Here is a 25,856-nt window from a genome sequence, read left to right on the forward strand (position 1 = left end):
CCCTGTGCTTAGTATTGAGTAGAAGCTCCCTTTTCAGCTCCTACAGCCATGAGTCTTATTGGGAATCACGCAACAAGTTTTTCACACCTGGATTTGGGGATCCTCTGCCATTCTTCCTTGCAGATCCTCTCCAGTTCTGTCAGGTTGGATGGTGAACGTTGGTGGACAGCCATTTTGAGGTCTCTCCAGAGATGCTCAATTGGGTTTAGGTCAGAAAGGGGGAGAAAAAAAAAAAAGAAAAAAAAAAAAGGGGTTTAGGTCAGGCTCTGCTGGGCCAGTCAAGAACGGTCACAGAGCTGTTCTGAAGCCACTCCTTTGTTATTTTAGCTGTGTTGCTTAGGGTCATTGGCCTGTTGAAAGGTGAACCTTCGGCCCAGTCTGAGGTCCTGAGCACTCTGGAAGACGTTTTCCTCCAGGATATCTCTGTACTTGGCAGCATTCGTCCTTCCTTCAATTGCAACCAGTCGTCCTGTCCCTGCAGCTGAAAAACACCCCCACAGCATGATGCTCCCACCACCATGTTTTCACTGTAGGGATTGTATTGGGCAGGTGATGAGCAGTGCCTGGTTTTCTCCACACATACCGCTTAGAATTAACAACCAAAAAGTTCAATCTTGGTCTCATCAGACCAGAGAATCTTATTTCTCATAGTCTGGGAGTCCTTCATGTGTTTTTTTGGCAAACTCTATGCGGGCTTTCATGTGTCTTGCACTGAGGAGAGGCTTCCGTCGGGCCACTCTGCCATAAAGCCCCGACTGGTGGAGGGCTGCAGTGATAGTTGACTTTGTGGAACTTTCTCCTATCTCCCGACTGCATCTCTGGAGCTCAGCCACAGTGATCTTTGGGTTCTTCTTTACCTCTCTCACCAAGGCTCTTCTCCCACCATGCTCAGTTTGGCTGGACGGCCAGGTCTAGGAAGAGTTGTAGTCGTCCCAAACTTCTTCCATTTGAGGATTATGGAGGCCACTGTGCTCTGAGGAACCTTGAGTGCTGCAGAAATTCTTTTTGTAACCTTGTCCAGATCTGTGCCTTGCCACAATTCTGTCTCTGAGCTCCTTGGGCAGTTCCTTCCACCTCATGATTCTCATTTGCTCTGACATGCACTGTGAGCTGTAAGGTCTTATATAGACAGGTGGTGTGCCTTCCTAATCAAGTCCAATCAGTTTAATTAAACACAGCTGACTCCAATAAAGAAGCAGAACCATCTCGAGGAGGATCAGAAGAAATGGACAGCATGTGAGTTAAATATGAATGTCGCTGCAAAGGGTCTGAACACTTCTGACCATGTGATATTTCAGTTTTTCTTTTTTAATAAATTTGCCAAAAATTTCTACATTTCTGTTTTTTTCTGTCAAGATGGGGTGCTGAGTGTACATTAATGAGAAATAAAATGAACCTTTTTGATTTTGGCAAATGGCTGCAATGACACAGAGTGAAAAAATTTCAGGGGGTCTGAATACTTTCTGTACCCACTGTATGTAAAACATGGTAAGAGATAACTGTTCTACAAGGTCTTACAATTTACTTCATGCATATTAACAGTAGAGCTGACTCACTAGACCAAGATCAGTAAACCTTGTTCAAGACAACATTACCAGTAGTGAGGTGAAGACAAAACTACACCATTTCGTCAAGTGTAGCCTCTCTGCACGTTTAAGAGGACCAGATTAATAAAAAAAAAAAAAAAAAAGGACTGAACCTTAACAGAATGAGATTTTTGCTTCTGCTTACCATACTCAGAGTCACTGCTATCTTCATCGTCACCATCAGCTTGCCTTGTGGTTGCAGTTCTCTTTGGTTGGTCAACAGCTGAGCTTCCTAAAGTTGAGTGTGGCTCCTGTCTATCTGTAAAAGATGTCATTACCACCATAAAAATGCAAAACTCAACCATACTGATTGCTGACACTTGCGTATTACAAACAATAACAGTAGAGAAGGCTGGTGGGAGGGACGATAACTCCATAATGTTTAGACTGTACAGTATTTTAAAGTTTGGATGTATATGCTTTGAGGATACACATTTGTATTTGACTGCTGATATTTTGGAATGTGAAAACCAAAAAAGACGAAGTAAAAATACTGAACTCTGATTTAGAACACTTCATTCGTGCCAATGTTACAGACTTACCATCATCATTATCATCATGTTTTTCTGTAGTTCTCTTTGTTTGCTTAACAGGTGGTCTTCCACCTGTCTCCTGGTGCACCACGCCATCTATACAAGAACATGTTTTGATAGAGTTGAAGTCCTTACATCTGTAAGGAATATGCCAATACTACAGTGAAATAAGGTCCAAGTCAGACAAAAAACATTACCTGTGTTTTCAGTGCCTGGACCAGCCTTGCCATCACTCACATCACCGTCATCATCACTGTCATCATCACGTTTTTCTTTTGCTGTAGTCATCTTTTGTGGCTCTCTGTTGGTGCCTTCTTGCAACTCTCCAACTGTGCAAGATGATGTTCAGTCAAATGAAATTGCTTACATCTCAGAATCTTGACAATGGTGCAGTGAAAGAAGATTCAAGTCACACAGAGTGTTACCTGTGTTTTCAGTGCCTTCACTGGTGTTGTCATCTTTCCGATCACCATCATCAGCACCACCATCATCTTCATCATGTTTTCTTCTTTCCTTCTGCCATTGTCTTTTTGCAAGTGACCTTGCTGCAGCTGAATGTGGCACCTCTCCATCTGTGAAAAATGACATTTGTACCATGTAAATACCAAGCTCAGTTTCGAGACTCTTCACTTGTGTTAGTTGTGCCTTGAATTACCAGAGTCATCATCATCTCCATCATGTCTAAGTCTTGTGACAGTCTTCTTGTGCCTCTGAGCTGATGAACTTGTGGTGGATAGCTGTTTTCCATCTGATGAAGCATATATTAGAAACATACATATAGACAATCATTCAGAACATGTCTAAGTTTTTCTGAAAAACTGTACATGTACAGAAAACCTTCAAACCTCAGCTCAGTCAAGCAAATAATTTGTTCCATTTCTTATTTTTAACAAACATGCTCAAGCATGCATGGTAGCTGAATTTCAACTGTGAGCTCAGACAGACAGAAATCTTAATTAGCTGTCAAATGAAAAAAGATGCTATGAAAAAAAAAAAAAATCGCATTAAAAAACCCGGCTTAGAGTGGACGTACGCCATGTATGTATGTGCTTTTGTGTACCGTTACTATGGAAAGTATTGGTTCAGTTGTCAGAGGTTGCACTGCTAACTGGGACCTATTGGTGTTTTAACAGATATTTGTCGGAACAAGAACATCTGGTAAATTTTAGGTGAAACTTATATGATTATCCATCCATCCTCTATACACCACTTTCTCCTCACTAGGGTCGCAGGGGGTGCTGGAGCCTATCCCAGCTGACTCGGGTGAAGGCAGGGGACACCCTGGACAGGTCACCAGTCTGTCACAGGGCTACATATACAGACACACAATCACATTCACACCTATGGACAATTTAGAGTAACCAATTAACCTCAGCATGTTTTTGGACTGTGGGAGGAAGCCGGAGTACCCGGAGAAAACCCACGCATGCACAGGGAGAACATGCAAACTCCATGCAGAAAGATCCCAGGCCCAGGCCGGGATTTGAACCGGGGATCTTCTTGCTGCAAGGCGAAAGTGCAAACCACAATTCCACTGTGCAGCCCTGAATATGATTAATTTGAAAAAAAAATATTCAAGGTTTGCAAATCAATCACAAGCATTAACACTATGACGCTGACATCCCTATTCCTAATGTGAACACTGATGTGATTTTTGTTGCATACCATCATAAGCTTCCCGTTGTCTGCCTGTATCTGACGTCCTTCTCTTTCTGACACCTTTCAGACCTTTGGCTGGGCTGGCTGCATGTCCTTTGCCTATGAAAATATTCACAGTAGGAAATTAGTAAACTTATTTTTACAATGAAATGAAAGTCAAAACTATGCAGAAAGATACAACAAATACACACAGTGGACAGAAAGACAGAGAGACGGAGACAGACAGAAAGACAGACAGAAGACAGTGTAGTTGGAAGAGTGATGACTTTAAAATTGTATTAATATTAATTCACATACCACTGATAACAGAGTCCAGTGTTTGCAGACTCTTCCCTTTCAGTGACTGTGCTCCATGCTCCATTGCAAACAGAAGTTTGCCAATCTTGGCCACTTGGAATGTTTTATCTGTCTGCCGATAATACTCGCAGTGGACTCTTATATCGTGTCCCATAAAACGAGCAACTTGCTCAAGTTCCTGATTGTTGAGGTCAAGAAGCTGGCATAGGGTAGCAACATGCTTTCTTAACTTTGTTGACCTCAGCAGTTCTGGGTTTTTGGCTTTGCTCTCTTCTGCATATTTTCTGAGGCAGTCACACCCACGAAGATTGGTTGTTGTACCAAGCCTTGCAAACAGAAATGGATTCTCCTCAAGTATGCCAACTTCCCTTCGTTTTTCAATCAGGAAGTCAAGCGAAGCTTTTGTGCGCTCAAGAAGTAGGATGGGGACCTTTCTCCCTCTCTTTCCACGTGTCACCAAACGTGTCAGCCTGTGGCTCAGTTGTTTTTCCACAGGCGACAGAGTCTCATATATGTCCTTATTCACAGGGCCAGTGTCTGCTTTTAGATATGTCTCGAGAGTTAAACGTGATGCTTCTCCTTCACGCTTCTTATTGAACACGATTATTTGTGCAAGAAGGCTCTCACTTAACTTTCTGTATGCTGTAGTACTCGCATGCTCTGTCAACTCTGCCTTTGCCTCATCCTCAGCTTTCCTCAGGTAGTTCTGTAGAGTCACTACATCCTCTGTCAGAGGTACATTGTCTTCTCTGTTCCACCTCCGTTGCTCCATTGTGCTGTGAGCATTAGTTGCCACGTAAGTGGACCACGAGTTCTCCAGCAACTCCTTGAACTTTTTTGCCTTATTCTCAGTTTTGACATCAGACATCATCAAGCAGTGGCCTATCCAGGCCTCAGTTGCCCCTTTGAGTGAAAAACCAATTTTAACAGCTGTAGATGGCTTTCCATATTCGTTCTTGCTTGCATCGTAGTTTGACACACGCCTAGCTGCTTTAATTGCCAGTTGAAAATTTGCTGGATCACAAATGTCTTTAAGACCTCTGACATGCTTGTCAATCTCCTTGGCAGCCAACACAAACCGTCCCAGTTCTCTCAGCTTTTGTGCAATGTATCTGTGCTGAGAGTCTTCACGGCCCTTTTTTGCAAATAATGCATCTCCATATGCACAAATCATCTCATCAGTCCTGATATGACAGGTTACACGATCCTGTAGCATAGAGTGAATGATCTTTTGTACTCCATTGCATGATTCTCTGACTGGAATTAGATGTGAGGAAGATTTTTGTACTCTTGCTCTTTTGCCTTTTTGTCTTTCCTCTTTCCGTTCTCTACATGACTTCTCATGTCTCCAGAGCTCAGTCCTCTTGAACATTGCATAACAGTGTTGACATGGTAGGTAGCTCTCTATGTCTACCTTTCCGGAGGGCTGTTTCCATGTTACAATTTCACCACATCCATCCTCTAAGACACTAAGATTGTGTTCCCAGTCACCCTTGTTACGAAGGCCTTCTATCAGTATCTTCCTTTGTTTGGAGCCAACTGGGAAACTAAAAGCATAGCCAACATCTTGTTCATCACTATGCTTTCTTTCTAGATGTCTGGCTATCTTCAATTGAGCCTTTTTACAGTATACACAGTAATGAGCTTTGTCCCAGACCCTGGCACCATCCTTTTTTTGCTTGTTTTAACAGTAATCTGCAGCCTTTTTTTGCGATGTTGAAGCATCCTTTTTCCTTTTGACTGCATACCTGTTTGAACTGATTTACCTTTGGTCTTCTGGTCCTTAGATTCCCCAATCTCAGTTTCAATGGATGACAAATGACTGTGGTGCTTCTCTGGTGAACTGTGGCAGGATGACTGGGACTCCTGTGCAAGCACCTCATCATCACTGGATGCTGGTGACGATGGTGGTTTGTAGTCCACATCAGATCCACTGTGGCTGGATAACAGAGACTCCTCTGTGAGCATCTCATCTTCTCTGGATGGTGATGGTGGTGATTGGGTCCAGCAAGCTTTATCAGGTTCATCACCACACCTCCCTTCGAGAGGTGTATGTTTACTTGATGAGGGGCAGTGGTCCTTTGTGGCCTTCACAGCAGGACAAAAGAGGGAAAAACAAGCAGAAAGATCAGTTATGCACATACATTAGTGCATGATTCAGTATGAAACCTTTACATCATCAAAGAAAGGTCAACACCTCTACATCTACCTACCTGTGAAATTTAGTCACTGTCTAAACAACATATGGCATGTTTTTTCTTGCTGGACTCTGGTCTACATATGACTGTCTAAACATTTTAGTCAAATTTTATTATAGGAAACTAACATTTTAGTCACATTATAGTCATTTTTTCTTGCCTTCTCTCATTCAGTTAGGCTTATAATTCTCTGTAGAAACAAATTTGTTTGCATGCACTTTTTCAAGAATATGTCAGACAATTTGATCAGACTGTTTTAGGTTGTACTTGCCTATCTACTATAGTACCATTAAAATCACACTAGTAATTGAACAACTGGTGTTTTAATATGCCTACATGCCTCGGAGCTCAGAAGTGAGACACAAAAATCTTCCAAACAATTGTAATCTAAAAACAAAGTCTGCCTAGGTAGTGTGTGCTATGTCAGGTGTAGAGCTGTCATAAAGCTTTAATGATGATGACCACTGAGTGAAAACAAATCAATCATTATTACAAATAAATGAATAAATGTGCAGACTGTGGGTTGTTACAGCAGCAACAAGTGATGCTCATTCAGACACATTTACCTTTATAGGTTTCAATCCAACAGCAAGACAGATGAGTTATAACGTTAATAATAAAACTGCATGTTTCTGAGGAGCTGTGAAGCTAAAGCCCTGACGCTGATGCTAACAACACAAAAACACAGCTAATGTTAGCCAACAGTCAGCCTCATTCATCCAATATTTATTAATGTAAACTGAAAACTTTCTCACAGGAGAAACTGGCCTCTAGCTAGACTGAACGAGCCTGGTTTAATACAGCAGTCTGAGCAGCAACACTGGCTTGTAGGGCGGACCGAATAGCAGTTTCTGGGCTCAGGATATTCAGGTCCGATTAATGACGAATATCTGAATATTCAGATCCCAAAATAGATATTTGGATAGCATCATCACGACAGAATATTCAAATATTGCTTTTAAGATTTATAAACACAAATGATGACGTAATTTTACTTTACATTCACTAGAACAGGGACTGAGCTGCAGGAGGAGAGAGAGGGAGAGGAGCAGAGGTGCTGGAGAAGTCCTGTCCCTCTCATATAGTGCATTTTCTCATCATGTGTGTAACACATGCAGATACAGAAAATGCTCAGTTTGCTGTGTGGCCATGGTCTGCTGAACTGTTTTAGTCTGTGTGGCCAAAGGCTCTGTCAGTGTTGGGCTACAGTCTGATCATCTGCACGTCACTCAACCAAGGAGGACAGAGGCTTTTAACAGGCTGCTTAGATGCATAGTTGAGGAAAAATAAACTTTTGGAAAATCCAACAGTCGTCCACTTACTTTTTCATCTCCTCTGCTCTCCTCAGCACAAATGAAACTTAACCCGTTAAGCTTCAGTGTACCACCCGCGGTACACCTACTAATTTGCATAGGAATTTAAAGAATGTCCGAAGGCTGTAAACGCGATTATACAAACACTATACGCCGATGGAAAGCTTAGATTCTCATGAATCCGCCGGTATAAACCACTTTCAGATGCGATTACCACAGCGGGTAATATAAACACATTTGTCCGACACACAACGAATATCCATCCATCCGTTCTCTATACACGGCTTCAACGTACACAGCGCGACTCACATTTCCGGGTTTATTACTACACACAGATGAAAATATTCCACAAAAAACGGCCATAATCCAACCTTTTAAATCCAGACGACACAAGCCAGTAAACCATTTTGTCCAAAACATGTCCTGAAGTCGGTATAAAATCCACGAATCGGTCGTTTTCAAGGAAATGCACCTCGTGATGCGCGTCCAATATTCCCTGTATTTCTCGTCATATTTTTTTATTTATACATAGAATATTAGCGATTTTTTTGTACTGAAAATGGCTGGAATTGACTGCAGCTTAAGTGCCGCATCAGAAGCTGCTGAATCGGAAGCTAACTTTAGCGTCGTCAAATTCTACACTCTCACTGTCCACACAAAGCAACCTTAAAATGAAAGTACAAAGAAAAAAATTACTTACCCGAGTATTTTCAAATCTCTCTAAAGTTTGAAGTCTTCTTTTAAATCTCTTCATCTCAAATGCTGGATCTCCGAGTTGGAGGAGAAACAAGGTGCGTACAAAATGGACGTCACGTGCTGCTGCAGGTCTCAGCGAGCTGAACTCTTCACCTCGCTTCTCCACTTCTGATTGGATAGTTGGTGAACGAGCCATCAGCATGGGGGAGGGGGTGAGCACACAGGAGCCGCAGCTCTGACCATGAAAACTCATCTTAAAACTTCATTAACCCTTTCATGGCCATGTCTTTTTAAATTTCACCTAAAACAGCATCAAAATTTCACACAAATCCTAAAAGTATAAAAAGGGACACATAATTAAACAATACAGATCAAAATATTTGACTTCTTGATTTATTTACTGAAGAAATTTAAGGACAGATTTAAAAAAGAATGATAAATGAGTGGAGAAACATTAAATGCAGATTGTCAAGTGTCTTTCACTGTGAAGTGTCTTTAACGCGATGGCTTTCCCACACTTGAAGAGGAAGGACTGGTCAGGTTCTCACTCTTTCTCTTTTATTTAATTTCATGCAGTATCAGTAGTGATAACAGCAGTATTAGTAATAGGTGCAGTAGCAGTAGTAGGAGTAGTAGGTGAAAAACCTTAAACACAAAAATGAACAAATATAAACACATATGTTTTCCACCTAAAGTAAAAACACCATCAGACTTTAAATAAACATATCAAGTCCTACACCCTAGAACATTTGAATCAACCAATTTCTATCTGAATGAATCTTCCATCCACTCCCAAGCAGTACATGTTTCAACAGCATGGCCAGAAACCACGCTTCCACCAGTCAAGTGAGACAACCCAGTCTCATGGCCAAATGTGAAATACCTACGTTTGTCCACAGAACAAAACGTAACAGTCTCACAATAAAGGTCTGAAAATTGTAAAATGTTTACGTTTTTTTTCTCCCTATTATTTTCTATTGGCCTGACGACAGGTCACGTGACTGCTTGCTGCGGGCCTCTCAAAATGAAAACATGGTGGCCTTTCCTTTCATTCTCGGTGGAAAATGCATTATTTCAAGACAGTTTTGACTTAAAAAAGCATTTTGGTGACATTTCTAGCGAAAAATATACATTTTAATTTCACAATATTCATTTAGTTCATGTGTATGATCTTTGGTTTGTTTGTTATTACGATGAATCTTTCATGTCTCTGAATGGAATTGTTACATTGATACGTTTTCTACCGTTGCTGTGGTGGTTGCTAAGGACGCTTCCACGGGCTAAACCAAATGGCGTAGGCCTATATGTTATTGTATTTATTCGTTACATTGTGTCGTTATCTGAGCTCTTAACATTTTTGTATAGTTACTGACGATATCTATTCAATAAATAAACAACCTCAGACGGATTTTAGTGCCCCGGGGATTACAAATATATTCTTCCTTGGAATTCGGCACCCCCGTTTTTGAGACAAGCTGGATGTTATTGCTCGCTCCCGACAAAAGCATCAGTTTTTGTAATATTTTGGATTTCGATTAATTACATAATCAACAAATTGACGTAATTTCCTGGTGGGTTTGTTTATGCAGCCTATTAAATACTTTTTTTCCACATGAAATAAAGTACAATCCATACATCATGGTCTGGTGATCATTGTTTGTTTTGTTCACTGACAATAAAGTATTGCTTGAGGACCCAATATCAAGCATGTACAGGTTGGTCCAAATCGGTCAAAGAATCTGTGAGATTTTGACCTTAATTGGCACTTTGAACATTAAAGGGGCACACTTCCAAACTACAAGATGGTACCATCTGCCCCCCTGTTGATCTAGGAGGCTGATATTGTATATACCGACTCACGGGGGGCCGTAGTACTTGTGGTGAAGGTTTCGTCCCGTTCGGGTAAAAAATGAGGGTGAGGGTCTAATTCCACTGGCAGAAGGCTCTCAGGGTCGAAGAGTCTGACAAGACCGGATTTCCAACATGAACACTTGGTCAGATTTTTCGACTGGGACCGCGGGGCTGATCTTTTAGTATGTTATACTAGGCTATATTTGGAGCTGAACTGTGGTGGTTTGGAGTCTCTATGACCTTCCTGTGACCTCTGGCGCAGGGTCAAAGTTTCACATTTTTGGACATTGAAGCCCCCTAAATTGGTAATTTTTGCATCAAATGAGCTGAAACTTTCAGGGGTGATTCAGGTGACCTTGATGAACAATCAATTTGAAGCACAAGTCTCTAGGTCATTCCTGGAGCTACTTCCGGTTTGGGAGGGGCTAGCAAAACAGTTCCAGTGGATTTAGATTTGAGATGTTTCAGAGGTACCAGATCCCAGGTTTCAGCTCTCTGAGTGTTATAGAAGAGAAATGAGATCAAAAGAGGGACATTTATGAAAAAATGTGTCTTTTTGGCCCTCATTCCTTCTTCAGGGCCCCTGGAGGTCTGAAAAGGTGCATGAGCGTTCACATTAGCCTCTATATCTAGAACCTGTGCAGTTTGATCCAAATTGGTGAAGGAATGTGTGAGATTTTGACCTTTTTAGCCCGTTTTGAAGCATTTGGACATTAAAGGGTTAACGGTGGACTGAGAAACGGGCCGTGCTCGGTCCCCTTTTGAGCTAACTCTCTGAAAAGAAATATGCAAGGTCAGAGGGTGGTCTACTAGGAGCGTGTCCGATTTGGTGTCGCTAGACCCAAAAATGACCGAGCAGGAATGTTTTTTTACACGTTTGAAAGCATCAGGCTTCACTACTACTACTAGGCCTCACTGCTGAAAAAAGCAGGTTCCCATTGGGCTAGACCCTTGTAAACACATACAGTGCTTCATGTGACTGCTCTGAACAGGCCCACAAAATATCAGACTTGAATTCCACTGGGAATGACTTTTATGACACTTGATATTTTGCACAAAATGTCTCCTTAATTTGAAGTCTTCAGATTTAGTGACCCTTGACCCCTTCAAAGGTGTTTTCAGTGCAGACTTGCTCCCAGAGCATTCAGCACACCCTGTTCTATGACTTTATGCACTTTGGTGCACTTTGATTGATGTTCTCAAACTGTTTCTCATCCTTTTTACATTTCCATCTTAAAAAAGGCCCCTGTTCCAGTGTCTTTTTTGCTCCTATTTTGCCGTTGTAGGTCCTGGTGGTCTGAAAACATACACCAGTATTGCTTTAGGACCCAAAATCAAGCATGTGCAGGTTGGTCCAAATCGGTCAAAGAATCTGTGAGATTTTGACCTTAATTGACCTTTTGGACATTAAAGGGGCACACTTCCAAACTTCAACATGGTACCATCTGGCCCCCTGTTGACCTAGGAGGCTGATATTGGATATACCGACTCTCGGGGGGCCCTAGTACTCGTGGTGAAGGTTTCGTCCCGTTCGGGTAAAAAATGACCGTCTAATTCCACTGGCAGAAGGCTCTCAGGGTCTACCAGTCTAACAAGACCTGATTTTCCAATATGAACACTCGGTCAGATTTTTCTACTGGGACCCCGGGGCTGATCTTTCAGTATGTTATACTAGGCTATATTTGGAGCTGAACTGTGCTGGTTTGGTGTCTCTATGACCTTCCTGTGACCCCTGGCGCAGGGTCAAAGTTTCACATTTTTGGACATTGAAGCCCCACAAACCGGTCATTTTTGCATCAAATGAGCTGAAACTTTCAGGGGTGATTCAGATCACCTTGGTGAACCATAAATTTGAAGCACAACTCTCTAGCTCCTTCCTGGAGCTACTTCCGGTTTGGGAGGGGCTAGCAAAACAGTTTCACTGGATTTTGAATTTACATGGTTCAGAGGTACCAGATCCCAGGTTTCAGCTCTCTGAGTGTTACAGAAGAGAAATGAGAGCAAAAGAGGGACAACTATGAAAAAACATGTCTTTTTGCCCCTCATTCCTTCTTCTGGGCCCCTGCAGGTCTGAAAAGGTGCATGAGCGTTCACATTAGCCTCCATATCTAGAACCTGTGCAGTTTGGTCCAAATTGGTGAAGGAATGTGTGAGATTTGGACCTTTTTAGCCCGTTTTGAAGCATTTGGACATGAAAGGGTTAACGGTGGAGTGAGAAACGGGGCCGTGCTCGCTCCCCATTTGGGCTAACTCTCTGAAAAAAAATATGCAAGGTCAGGGGGTGGTCTTGTAGGAGTGTGTCCGATTTGGTGTCGCTAGACCCAAAAATGACCGAGCAGGAATGTATTTTTACACGTTTGAAAGCATCAGGCTTCACTACTACTACTAGGCCTCACTGCTGAAAAAAGCAGGTTCCCATTGTGCTAGACCCTTGTAAACAGATACAGTGCTTCATGTGACTGCTCTGAATAGTCCCACACAATATCAGACTTGAATTCCACTGGGAATGACTTTTATGATACTTGATATGTTACACAAAATGTCTCCTTCATTTGAAGTCTTCAGATTTAGTGACCCTTGACCCCTTCAAAGGTGTTTTCACTGCAGACTTGCTCCCAGAGCATTCAGCACACCCTGTTCTATGACTTTATGCACTTTGGTGCACTTTGATTGATGTTCTCACACTGTTTCTCATTCATTTCACATTTCCATCTTTAAAAAAAGGCCCCTGATCCAGTGTCTTTTTTGCTCCTATTTTGCCGTTGTAGGTCCTGGTGGTCTGAAAACATACACCAGTATTGCTTTAGGACCCAATATCAAGCATGTGGAGGTTGGTCAAAATTGGTCAAAGAATCTGTGAGATTTTGACCTTAATTGGCCTTTTGGACATTAAAGGGGCACACTTCCAAACTTCAACATGGTACCATCTGGCCCCCTGTTGACCTAGGAGGCTGATATTGGATATACTGACTTACAGGGGGCCCTAGTACTCGTGGTTAAAATTTCGTCCCATTCGGGTAAAAACTAACCGTCCAATTCCACCGGCAGAAGGCTCTCGGGATCTAAGAGTGTGACAAGACCTGATTTTCCAAAGTGAACACTCAGTCAGATTTTTCTACTGGGACCCCGGGGCTGATCTTTCAGTATGTTATACTAGGTTATATTTGGAGCTGAACTGTGGTGGTTTGGAGTCTCTATGACCTTCCTGTGACCTCTGGCGCAGGGTCAAAGTTTCACATTTTTGGACATTGAAGCCCCACAAACCGGTCATTTTTGCATCAAATGAGCTGAAACTTTCAGGGGTGATTCAGGTGACCTTGATGAACAACTGATTTGAAGCACAAGTCTCTAGGTCATTCCTGGAGCTACTTCCGGTTTGGGAGGGGCTAGCAAAACGGTTCCACTGGATTTCGATTTTGTATGTTTCAGAGGTACCAGATCCCAGGTTTCAGCTCTCTGAGTGTTACAGAAGAGAAATGAGAGCAAAAGAGGGACAATTATGAAAAAATGTGTCTTTTTGGCCCTCATTCCTTCTTCGTGGCCCCTGGAGGTCTGAAAAGGTGCATGAGCGTTCACATTAGCCTCTATATCTAGAACCTGTGCAGTTTGGTCCAAATTGGTGAAGGAATGTGTGAGATTTGGACCTTTTTAGCCCGTTTTGAAGCATTTGGACATTAAAGGGTTAATGGTGGAGTGAGAAACGGGGCCGTGCTCGCTCCCCTTTTGAGCTAACTCTCTGAAAATACATATGCAAGGTCAGGGGGTGGTCTTGTAGGAGCGTGTCCGATTTGGTGTCGCTACACCCCAAAATGACCGAGCAGGAATGTTTTTTTACACGTTTGAAAGCATCAGGCTTCACTACTACTACTAGGCCTCACTGCTGAAAAAAGCAGGTTCCCATTGGGCTAGACCCTTGTAAACAGATACAGTGCTTCATGTGACTGCTCTGAACAGGCCCACAAAATATCAGACTTGAATTCCACTGGGAATGACTTTTATGATACTTGATATGTTACACAAAATGTCTCCTTAATTTGAAGTCTTCAGATTTAGTGACCCTTGACCCCTTCAAAGGTGTTTTCACTGCAGACTTGCTCCCAGAGCATTCAGCACACCCTGTTCTATGACTTTATGCACTTTGGTGCACTTTGATTGATGTTCTCACACTGTTTCTCATTCATTTCACATTTCCATCTTAAAAAAAAGGCCCCTGATCCAGTGTCTTTTTTGCTCCTATTTTGCCGTTCTAGGTCCTGGTGGTCTGAAAACATACACCAGTATTGCTTTAGGACCCAAAATCAAGCATGTGCAGGTTGGTCCAAATCGGTCAAAGAATCTGTGAGATTTTGACCTTAATTGGCCTTTTGGACATTAAAGGGGCACACTTCCAAACTTCAACATGGTACCATCTGGCCCCCTGTTGATCTAGGAGGCTGATATTGTTCATACCGACTCTCGGGGGGCCCCAGTACTTGTGGTTAAGATTTCGTCCCGTTCGGGTAAAAAATGACCGTCTAATTTCACTGACAGAAGGCTCTCAGGGTCTACCAGTGTTACAAGACCGGATTTTCCAATATGAACACTCGGTCAGATTTTTCTACTGGGACCCTGGGGCTGATCTTTTAGTATGTTATATTAGGCTATATTTGGAGCTGAACTGTGGTGGTTTGGAGTCTCTATGACCTTCCTGTGACCTCTAGCGCAGGGTCAAAGTTTCACATTTTTGGACATTGAAGCCCCACAAACCGGTCATTTTTGCATCAAATGAGCTGAAACTTTCAGGGGTGATTCAGGTGACCTTGATGAACAATTGATTTGAAGCACAAGTCTCTAGGTCATTCCTGGAGCTACTTCCGGTTTGGGAGGGGCTAGCAAAATGCTTCCACTAAATTTCAATTTTACATGTTTCAGAGGTACCAGATCCCAGGTTTCAGCTCTCTGAGTGTTACAGAAGAGAAATGAGAGCAAAAGAGGGACAATTATGATAAAACATGTCTTTTTGGCCCTCATTCCTTCTTCAGGGCCCCTGGAGGTCTGAAAAGGTCCATGAGCATTCACATTAGTCTCTATGTCTAGAACCTGTGCAGTTTGATCCAAATTGGTGAAGGAATGTGTGAGATTTTGACCTTTTAAGCCCGTTTTGAAGCATTTGGACATTAAAGGGTTAACGGTGGAGTGAGAAACGGGGCCGTGCTCGGTCCCCTTTTGAGCTAACTCTCTGAAAATACATATGCAAGGTCAGGGGGTGGTCTACTCGGAGCATGTCCGATTTGGTGTCACTAGACCCAAAAATGACCGAGCAGGAATGATTTTTTACACGTTTGAAGGCCTCAGGCTTCGTAACAACTAGTAGGCCTCACTCCTGAAAAAAACGTGTTCCCGTGGGGCTCGACCCTTGAAAACAGATACAGTGCTTCATGTGACTGCTCTGAATAGTCCCACAAAATATCAGACTTGAATTCCACTGGGAATGACTTTTATGATACTTGATATGTTGCACAAAATGTCTCCTTCATTTGAAGTCTTCAGATTTAGTGAGCCTTGACCCCTTCAAAGGTGTTTTCACTGCAGACTTGCTCCCAGAGCATTCAGCACACCCTGTTCTATGACTTTATGCACTTTTGTGCACTTTGATTGATGTTCTCAAACTGTTTCTCATTCATTTTACATTTCAATCTTAAAAAAGGCCCCTGTTCCATTGTCTTTGTTGCTCCTATTTTGCCGTTCTAGGTCCTGGTGGTCTGAAAACGTACACCAGTATTGCTTTAGGACCCAATATCAAACATGTGCAGGTTGGTCCAAATTGGTCAAGAATCTGTGAGATTTTGACCTTAATTGGCCTTTTGGACATTAAAGGGGCACACAGTGTGTCCTCTGCTTGTCTTGAATCATAAATCAACATCAGTAAATTTCTCGTTCCTTAATAAGAGATGTAAACGAGATGCCATATTCATTCAATATTCATTACGGTACTAGATGGTTCAAAAAAAACAAAACTTTATTGCACTATGTCAGTGAACAAAACAAACAACGAACACCGGACCATGATGTATGGATTGATTTTCCTTTATTTTCACCCATCTGTACTTGCAGAGGTGCTGGGACAGGTCTCAGTGAGCTGACCTCTTCACCTCGCTTCTCCACTTCTGACTGGATAGTTGGTGAATGAGCCATCAGCATGGGGGAGGGGGTGAGCACACAGGAGCAGCTCTGACCATAAAAACTCATCTTAAAACTTCATTAACCCTTTCATGGCCATGTCTTTTCAAATATCACCTAAAACAGCATCAGAATTTCACACAAATCCTAAAACTATACAGAGAGACACATAATTAAATAATACAGATCAAAATATTTAGCTTTTTGATTTATTTACTGAGGAAATTTAAGTACAAATTTATAAAAACAATGATAAATGAGTGGAGAGACATTAAATGCAGATTATTAGATTCTCTGAGTAAATAAGTCAATTAAGTTACTTCTATAAAAGTTTGTGTTACTGAGGAGAAGTCTTAAGGAGAACGTTTATCTGTCCTACAGATTTCCATATACTGTGAAGCTGTTCTGTAGGCCCAGGAAGGCTGCATACACATGATTTTCCTTTAATTTTCACTCATCTGTATTTGCAGAGGTGCTTAGGACTTCTCTGAAACCAAATTTGACTTGTTTCCATCAGGCCTATCAAGATTTTGGTCAGGGGATTCAGGGGCATGGCATGATTATCATGATCTAAATTGAATTTTAAAATACATAGAGACCAAAAATTGCTATCCACAAAAAAACCAAACAAACAAAAGAAAAAAAAACACTTTATCATTTTTGGCGTGCAGTAGCACACACAGATAATATGTGCATGTAAAATTAGCACTGTGAGCTCCAGAGCTGGTGGATTTTTGTGCTGTGAAATATTTGGTACATTAGCTTATATGTGCAAGTATAGAACAGTAAGAACACTGCACAGCATCTTAGTAGTAAGCTTGGTGAAACATGTAAGTATAAAATAGAATCAAAAGCATGAATTCTGAGTCAAATCTAATAAATAAATAATCTATACAACTAATGTTTGAAAGGGGACCTCTGACAACAACACCATGTAAAATAACATATTAATTTAGGCCTAATATGAAATTTTCATGGTCACCTATTTATGGCCTTCATGTCTTTGTGTCAACCAAAACTGTTAAAATGAATAGTCATTTAAAAATGGTGAATTGTAAACATTTTCTTGGGTTCAGGCGACTTCACATGTTAAAGGTGCATTAGCCAATTTTTCTGTATTTAAAATGTATTTTAATTACTTTGTTTTTAATGCCAATGAGTGGAGAGGCTTATAAAAGAACCAAAATATGAGCTTTTAATTTCCCTCTTTTATTTTGTGTATCAGCTTTTAGTCAGCTTTTATTTTGAAGTGCTCAGGTAGCGCTTTCCCGGAAATAGGCGTTGGCATATGTTGAGATTGGTGCTGCAGAGCATGACGGTCTTTTAGTGGGTGCAGTACCCAATTTCAACAGTAGGTGAAGTAGTGAGCAAAAAGGGTGTGAAATTCTGGTGAAAAATTCTCAACATTGAACCAAACTGAGGTCATTTTGGGAAAATCACAGGGGAGCTTCTACATGGTCTTAGGAGCTGATTTAAGGCATGACAAAGTGAGGACCGGCCAAAATGTCCTCACTTCCCAAAAATGTTCTCACTGTGTTGGTTAAAAACTCATAGCAGTCCTCACAACGTAGTAAGTACAAGAACACACACACACACACACACACACACACACACACACACACACACACACACACACGCACACACACACACGCACACACACACACACACACACGTTCCTCCCAGGCATCATCCCATCTATTTGACACAGTAATTACAGCACATACTGATTCCAATGATGGATGAACTCCCAGTCTGGGATGAGCAGTCTCTCCTTCCTCCCGCTCTCTCCTCTCTCCGTCTCCCCTGTGTTCGTCTCTCGCTCTGTCTCACCACAACCTCCAGCCACGTTCCACACACCGCTTTAATACCTTTAATGCTGCTGTAGGATGTGAAAGATGGTTCATGACAACAAATAATAGGATGCTTGCTGTACTGAGGAGCTTAGCAAGATGAATTATATTTCCCGTAATTTACCCTGATGCTTTATAGCAACCTTTTGATGTGTTGTTTTCCTGCATTGTTGTTACTTTAGATCTGTTGTACATTGTATAAATATCTTAGAATTATTTTACAATGCATGCTCTTTTCATTTCATTCTAAAAACTAAGCTACAATATTAATTCTGTTGATCATCGGTTACATTCATTCAGTACAAAGTGTGTTAATGTGCAGAAGTTTATTTTATACTGGATATTTAGTTACCTCTCCCAATTCTTGCACTCACAATGCACATCTAACCTTGAGCAATAATGGGAATGTCAGTGAGGAAGATTAGACTTCCTGTACTTTATCCTTGTTTCTCTTCTTTCCTGTCTCCCTCTTATTGTGTGTAAAAAACAAGATCACGAGAGAGCCGGTATTCACGCCAGACTGGCATAGCAGCAGATGCTTGCTGGCGTTTAATTGAGTTGTTAATGCAGCACACAAAAGGAGACGCCCCGATTCAATTTGGCTCTTTCCGTCTCAACCGACTGCCCTTTGTGTTTCATTAAGGGGACAGAGGAACACCTGGCGGGGGCCCAGAGAGCCGTGCAGGGAGAGCAAGGTGACGGCCGTCCAACACTGGATGTGACAGTGACAAGTACAGCTCTGTATCAGATCCTTTAACACTTACGGCTGAGGCTGTATCTGTGCAGATGATTAGGAAGGGACGTCTTTTTCTTTCTAAGGCCTAGGATAAAGACAGGTGAACACAGAGCCAATTTTAAAAGCATGAGACACCAGCACATGAAGTCAAATAAAGATGCATGTGAATATAGGAAACTGGAAACAACATAAGGAGCTGCTAATTAACATTGAATTGTTGAATGAATATTGTGTTAAACGTGTGAGAGGAGAGAAATAATAATTACAAAAATAACAAGAAAAGCGCTCAGAGAACGTAATGCTCACACAAGGCTGCTGAGTTGCATGATTTCCGATGGATAAGTCCTGATAAGTCCGCAGCGGTCGATTTGTAGCAGGATCACAATCATGTGATTGGCAGCAGGCAGCTGACGTAGTCTTCACTTGTTGTCATAGTTACAGTGACGCTGTGCCACTATCTCGCAATGAAACAGAAATCTTTAACAAATCTGTGGATCCAGACTAGAAGCCCCATCTGTGCCAACATCTAATAGCTTAGTCCTTGTGTCATTTCTGACCTTTCCTGAAAATTGCTTCCAAATCCGTAACTCCGTTTTTGCGTAATGCTGCGGACAGACAGACAACCAGACGGACAAACATGCGGCGATCGTCACATAACTCCGGTGAATTTCTTGGCAGAGTAATAATACATTTTATTTCAAAACAGTACAAAGTAAACGAAGTTAAAACACATTAACAACGTAAAACTTAGATCAATGTAAAAGAAGGAAATTTAACAATTTTAAAGGCAAAAGAGAAACTTTGCAGTGAGATGAAAGTCAGAAGCTTGTCTGAACATGTAGGTTTTAAGACTAGATGAGGAAATGGCCAGCATGTCAATGTTTTGAAATAATATTTTGGAAGGCAGAAGACTATAAAAGAAAATTTAAATTAAATAAAATAATTAAATCCTGTCAACAGGTAAAAAGCTTGTCGAATTCTTGCTAATCTCATTGGTGGTTGTCCATTTGTGCAGGTTCAGAAGAAAATCTGCACTGGGAAGATTAAATTAAATACCAGTCAGTTCACCTTCCTATTGTGTTCAGATCCATGCAGTCTTACTCTTCATAGATTAAACAAGAGATGGGCAACATTTCAAACCCACTGATGAACATATTGCATTCCTCTGTTAACTAAATGTCTGAGCTTTTACTTATCCCACTTCCCTCTGCATCTCACTGTCTTATTTGTTTTCTTAGCACATTTAATTATTCCATCCTTGTATTGGACAGATAAAGGTTATTATTGCTATTATTGTAATTGAGGGTGCAGGGAGGGAGGGTGAGGAGCAGGTTGGGAGGGGATGGAGGAAAGGAGGGTTGTCGCCTCGGGCTGAGAGTGAAGTGATGCTACAAGAAAGGTCCGTCCTGCCCATCCACACAGCCCGGCCAGGAAACCAGCCACCCCTGATGCATCAAAAGCTGTCAGAAGGGAGAACAGAGACATGGCGAGGTCACAACAAACGGGATGGGCGACCTTCTCAACGGCTGCTGATGTCTTTTTCATTAGTCGCCGAGGGGAGGGTTGGGGGTTGCCGATGCGGTCGACTACACCGGCGAATTGGCCTGAAATGCGAGGCAATCGAGGATAATGTCATTGCCCACACAAATTAATGCAAGTGCCACAACACTGTGAATGCTGCTATTAATATGGAGGAGATTCTGTGAGGAATTATCTAATCCCCTCATGCATTTTATGATGTATGTAAATGTAGGAGGAGGTTGTAACTAAAAGGATGATTAAACTGTCAAGTGCTGGATATGAAATTAGCCTCAATGCTGGAATTCTTGGTCTAATTATAAGCTTGTGCTGTTTTTCAATTAAAGACTGTACGAGTTGTAACACTGCAGATTAATATTGTATTGTTTGCATTGTGTTTAAGGACTGAATAGATGTAGTTGGGTTTAAACACTGTATTGTTACACCTGTGTGCTACTAAATGATAGCTAATCGCTAAATGCATTTTTGACAGAATTAATAACCCAATTGCAAACAAGTCAACGCAGCTCTCATTTTTTGACATTTTTTCTTTTGAATACAATATCATGACTATTCTGGCTAATTGGCAGCTAATATTGACATCATAAATCAGCAATCAAGAGCAGCATTTTAAGATTCATTGGCCCTCTCTTTGCATTTTTATATCTTTGCATTCATGTATGCACTTTCAAGAACATGTTCATGTTTCTAAAGGGAATCATGCAAGACTTTAACTCAAGTTTATCTAATTTAAATTGTGCTACAATGATTTCATGCACTTTAAAGTATTCTTTTACCTTAAAGGCCGTACCTGCCTTGGAGCGATTGCAGAATCAAGCCATATATCGACTACTGGTGGTTCAGCTGAACCTCAGGGGAATAACTTGGCACTACTGTTTAACTGTTCATGCAGCTTCACATGAATCACTGCCACACAATGGCATGCCGGCCCTTGTATAACTGAGGGCTTTTCCGTCCTGAAATATTGCAAGGGACTGGGGAAAAGCAGCGCTTCCACAGAGGATGTGAACATGGGCCGTGGGCACATTGTTGGCCTTGAGTCTCACAACGCTCCAGTCTTCCAGGGCTTTTGGAGTAAAGGAGGGGGGCAGTAGTTGGTCGTCTACTTCTGCAGCTTCCTGTTCGCATGGCTTTTAGACCTACAAGACACCAGGGAACCAGCCACTGTTAAAGAAAATTAGCGGGAGGCGAGTAAATCCCTTGCTGACGTCAGCGATGCATTTGGTTCGCGTGACGTTTTGAGTGCTTAGAAATAGGTGAAAATGAATTGGCCACTTTTCTGCCGGTATGACTCAGTGCTGTCTGTTTGCAGAGGGAAGCTGGTAGTCACTTATTTCCTTTTGAAAAGACTGCAAGGACAAATCAGTAGTTTGCGCAACAGTACAACAAATAATTATAGCTATAACTTTCATTTTATTGGCCCAGGAGTGCAGAAATCAGTAACATTTATTCAAAGGTAGAACGCTATGACAAACTGTAGTTACATAATTTTTTTGAGTTTCATTTTTATTGAAATAAAACCTTAACAATAACATCAAATAAAGATGAAGTATGTAGGCCTTGCACAAGAAAACAGAAAAGTTTGCGAGTGATGACTTAATTTGTACTTTTTTGGATTTTGGTGCAAAGACATGCGACAAAAGATGCACGATTTAACCAAAAACGTCAACTTAATCATAGGATTTTCCCCTTTTAAGTGTTTGAACAATAAAAGAAAAGAGCTGCTTTTCGTGATTTCCACGGCCTCCCTCGCTAATGCCAGCATTGCATAAATCTCGGAACAATTGTCATCACCGCAGGAAAGGAAGACATTTTCTCGCTCTGTATCCTCGTCATGTTTGCACACTGGCATGACCCTCTATTGTTGTACGGGGGCAGAATGGAGCTCTTTGATGCGCTAAGTGATTTACTGACCACGAGGACATAAACAAATGGTTCATTGAGGACTCTGGGCAGGAAGTCCCCTCCAACTTCAAACGGGTGCTCCGAAAAACAATAGCCTGAGGTCGATTTCTCTCCTGCCACATTATTTTCTGTCAGTGAGCTCAGTGGCACAAGTGGCAGCTTTGGGCTGGAAATAGGACAGTTATAGCTGTTTTTTCTCTGTCATCTCAGTGATGACTTATTATAAGTTGTCATTGTTGGCCAGAGTGGAAATTTTACAGTTCAAGTTTGTTGAAGCAATGTTTAATAAACTAGAATTCTTTGATATAAAACCCAGGCCGTGTCAGACATTTAAATGAAGTATTGTTGGTAATATGTGCTTCAAAGTAAAGAAAAGCTTGGAGATGGAGGGATGACACCGGATGAACGTTACCACCGAAGCTTAATCACAGCAGCTTTATTTAATCATTATGTCTTTACAGTAAACTGAAACTGCTATCTGTCATTTTCATGAGCATAGGAAAATACATTTTTATTATGATTTCCTGCCATTGTTTGTTTCAGTGGCTGATAGGAATTTTATGTTTCATAACCAGAAATTAGTTCAGTTTTCTGCTGGAAGAGGATACTATTATTTGCAATTTACAGTAATCATGGTGACAAAGGAATCCTTGGGGGGAAAATACAGGAGTTTCTGGTGAAGCTACCAATCAGAGTGCCTTAAAGTAGTATTTTAAGTTAAAAAATGTTTTATTTCAACGTTAAATATGGAATTATTCCACTCTGACGCCCTGCTCATGACTTTTCACAGCATAATGCATGAAATCTTCCTTCAAATCAGAGCAAAATACTGGCAGCTCGGGTTGAAACTGTTTTACTGTATTTTTACAGTGTCACAATACTACTTTACTTAAAATTGTCATTTCTATATGCTCGATTAAATCACTTTATGGTTGAATTTATTTCATCGTTTAACACTGTAACTGGACTTTACAGTGTTGCTGCTACGATCAACATTAACTGTAACTGTAAGCTAGGACATTTTTTTTTCCTTTTAAATTGTACAAACTGTGATACAACATAAATAACAATGTGCCTTTCAACATAATGACCCAGAATCATCAGAGTCAGTTTAACTTATACTTTAGAAAACAATAAAAATTATTTTAAAAAGAGTCATGACTCTCAGGACATCAATGTAAAATCTGGCAGCTAAGAATTTAACTTGCTAAGTCAAGTCGCTAGTTTATTGCAAAAATTTTTGTTAAATTTAGAAAATGTTTAGTTTAAGAAAATATCAGATTTTTAACTGAATTTGGCAGAATTTGTACAGTAATTTATTCCAGTGCAAACTCTCACATTTTCTCATGATGCTAGAATGTTATTAACCTGCTTCACGGTGCACAGTACATGTGACTGGCTAGTTTTTACACGACAGATGTCATTATCTTGTGTGATTTAAACAAAGTTATTGCTTTCACCTACAGCTGAACATTCCACTTTATTTTAAGATATTTCCCTGACAGCTTTCACATTCCACATGTAAACTAATAACCATAAATCAAACAGCGTCATTAATGTCCGTTTGGTTTCTGACTTACACCACAGAGGATGCTCAGAGACGAGGGCCGTGCGCTGGGAGGGGGCCGATTTGCCCTTTAAATCAGCATCCTGTTGTGTTACAAAGTGAGAAATAATCATTCATTAACCCCTCTGACCCCCCAGAGGAGGGGTAGGGGTTTAGATGAAGCCCCTCTTTGTGTCATCCTCTCTGCAGCTGGGTCAAGACAATTGACAACGCATATAATGATCTTAAATGGATTAGCCGGCCGAGCACGCCCCAGAGTTTCCTTTTCAATTATGAGCTGAACCGGTTTATAAAACGGGGCCCGGTGTGGACAGCAGATCCCAAAGGACCGCCGGGGATTACATGGTGGGAGAGGGAGAAAGCGAGAGAGGGAGAGAGGGAGAAGGCGGCTTCAGGACAGGCAGGGACTCACTCGGAAAGGTGTTTTATAACGGTGTGTGTGTGTGTGTGTGCCTGGGGGTCTCAGACATGTCATCTCTCAATAAGCTCCCTGAGGTACAGACTTTATTGTCGCTGTGAAGAGCCTGACAGACAAGTTAATCAATCTGGCAATTTGGTGTTGCACATCTCCCTCGCTGCACCACTCCCCCTACACACACACACACACACACACACACACACACACACACACACACACACACACACACACACACACACACACACACACACACACACACACACACACACACACACACACACACACACACACACACACACACACACACACACACACACTCGTACGATGTGTTGGTATTACAGTGTCCTAGGTTCAGTTGTTAAACAGCAGGTGGAAATTATCTTCTTGTTATCTCAGCCATTTTTTTTTTTTTTTACAAAATGAGTGAGCTGAAAAACAATCTGCATGAAAAATGAGAGCTGCGTTTTTATCTCCCTGGAAGGTTCAACATGAGAAGCGGAAAACAGTCACAATGTGCTCAGGTTTGTACACGAGCAGATGCAGTATTTGTACTATTATGAACTACTATCCTCATGTCAGCACACAGAAGGCAACATCAAGGATTTGACGGAGGCTGAATGGTACCAACTAAAGTTCATTCAGGTTCCTGCCACTGTAAAATAATAATAAATACTTAAATGCACACAATTACTTGATTTTGATATTTTCTGTATTCCTTTCCTCATTAAATAAACACCAAAAATTGTAGCCAATGATGTACATCTGGTAAAATTCCTCAAATAAGCACGTCTGTTCTTTTTTCCCTTTGTTTGTTTTTTAGAATGCATCTTTAAAAACATTTATTTCATGTAAAAGATATGCAAAACTGCAAAACAGGCTTAAAACCTATGTATTCGAACTTAACCACTCTAGTAAATCCATTTCGTGGTGTTTGCTTCACTGAGAAGATATTGTATTAATGATCAGAAGCTTTCGTCATTTTTCTCTTTTCTCAGCTAAAAAAATTATTAAAAGGACTCATCACAACAGTACAGTGTTTACTGACACAATACAATCAGCAGCATTTTGCAGTTGCAGCATTGCAGCAGTTATATGACATCCATAATTGAGCTGTGATTCCACAGAACAACAGCTATTCTATTGGCATTTAGGTTTGAGTTCACAACGCACTGGTAGAGTTTACAGCCAGAAAATTCCTGATTAATGAATCATACTTATCAATTAACACTCTCTTGCATTTTCAGCTGCATAAAAATGATGCTGACACCACACACTGTTTAGCTACAGAGGAGAAAGCCTTAATAAAACAGAAAACACTGCAGAAGTGGGGCTATTTTTCAGTATTTCAAGGATTACCACTAAAATTGCTAAATGTTTTTGTCATCAATACTTTCATAGCACGCTGTTCTCACGTGAATTTGGTTCATTTTGGCTACAATTCTTTGGCTCGACAAGAAAATCAATAAAATTCAGTCATTCTGAAAGTGTGTTGGGCTCTCTTTGGTTCTTAAGTACATCTGTGTGTGCTTTCAAGTGTGTGTGTGTGTGT

At 41.2% G+C, this 25,856-nt stretch overlaps 1 protein-coding gene and 1 long non-coding RNA gene across 2 annotated transcripts in view; both read right to left on the bottom strand.

Annotated features, from left to right (window-relative positions):
• The window catches only part of LOC110948261 (uncharacterized), a 139,775-nt gene that overhangs the window by 59,496 nt on the left and 54,423 nt on the right, over window positions 1–25,856 (bottom strand). The window lies entirely within an intron of this gene.
• Window positions 1,559–5,746, bottom strand: LOC127535650 (uncharacterized). The gene is made up of 7 exons (XM_051954018.1): window positions 4,076–5,746; window positions 3,785–3,877; window positions 2,775–2,867; window positions 2,545–2,691; window positions 2,317–2,448; window positions 2,129–2,215; window positions 1,559–1,845 (listed from the first exon to the last, which is right to left on the bottom strand). Exons 1-7 carry the CDS (start codon window positions 5,445–5,447, stop codon window positions 1,631–1,633), a joined length of 2,139 nt encoding a protein of 712 aa, XP_051809978.1. The 5' UTR covers window positions 5,448–5,746; the 3' UTR covers window positions 1,559–1,630.

The sequence above is a fragment of the Acanthochromis polyacanthus genome, chromosome 10 (assembly GCF_021347895.1).
Source record: "Acanthochromis polyacanthus isolate Apoly-LR-REF ecotype Palm Island chromosome 10, KAUST_Apoly_ChrSc, whole genome shotgun sequence".
Taxonomy (NCBI): domain Eukaryota; kingdom Metazoa; phylum Chordata; class Actinopteri; family Pomacentridae; genus Acanthochromis; species Acanthochromis polyacanthus.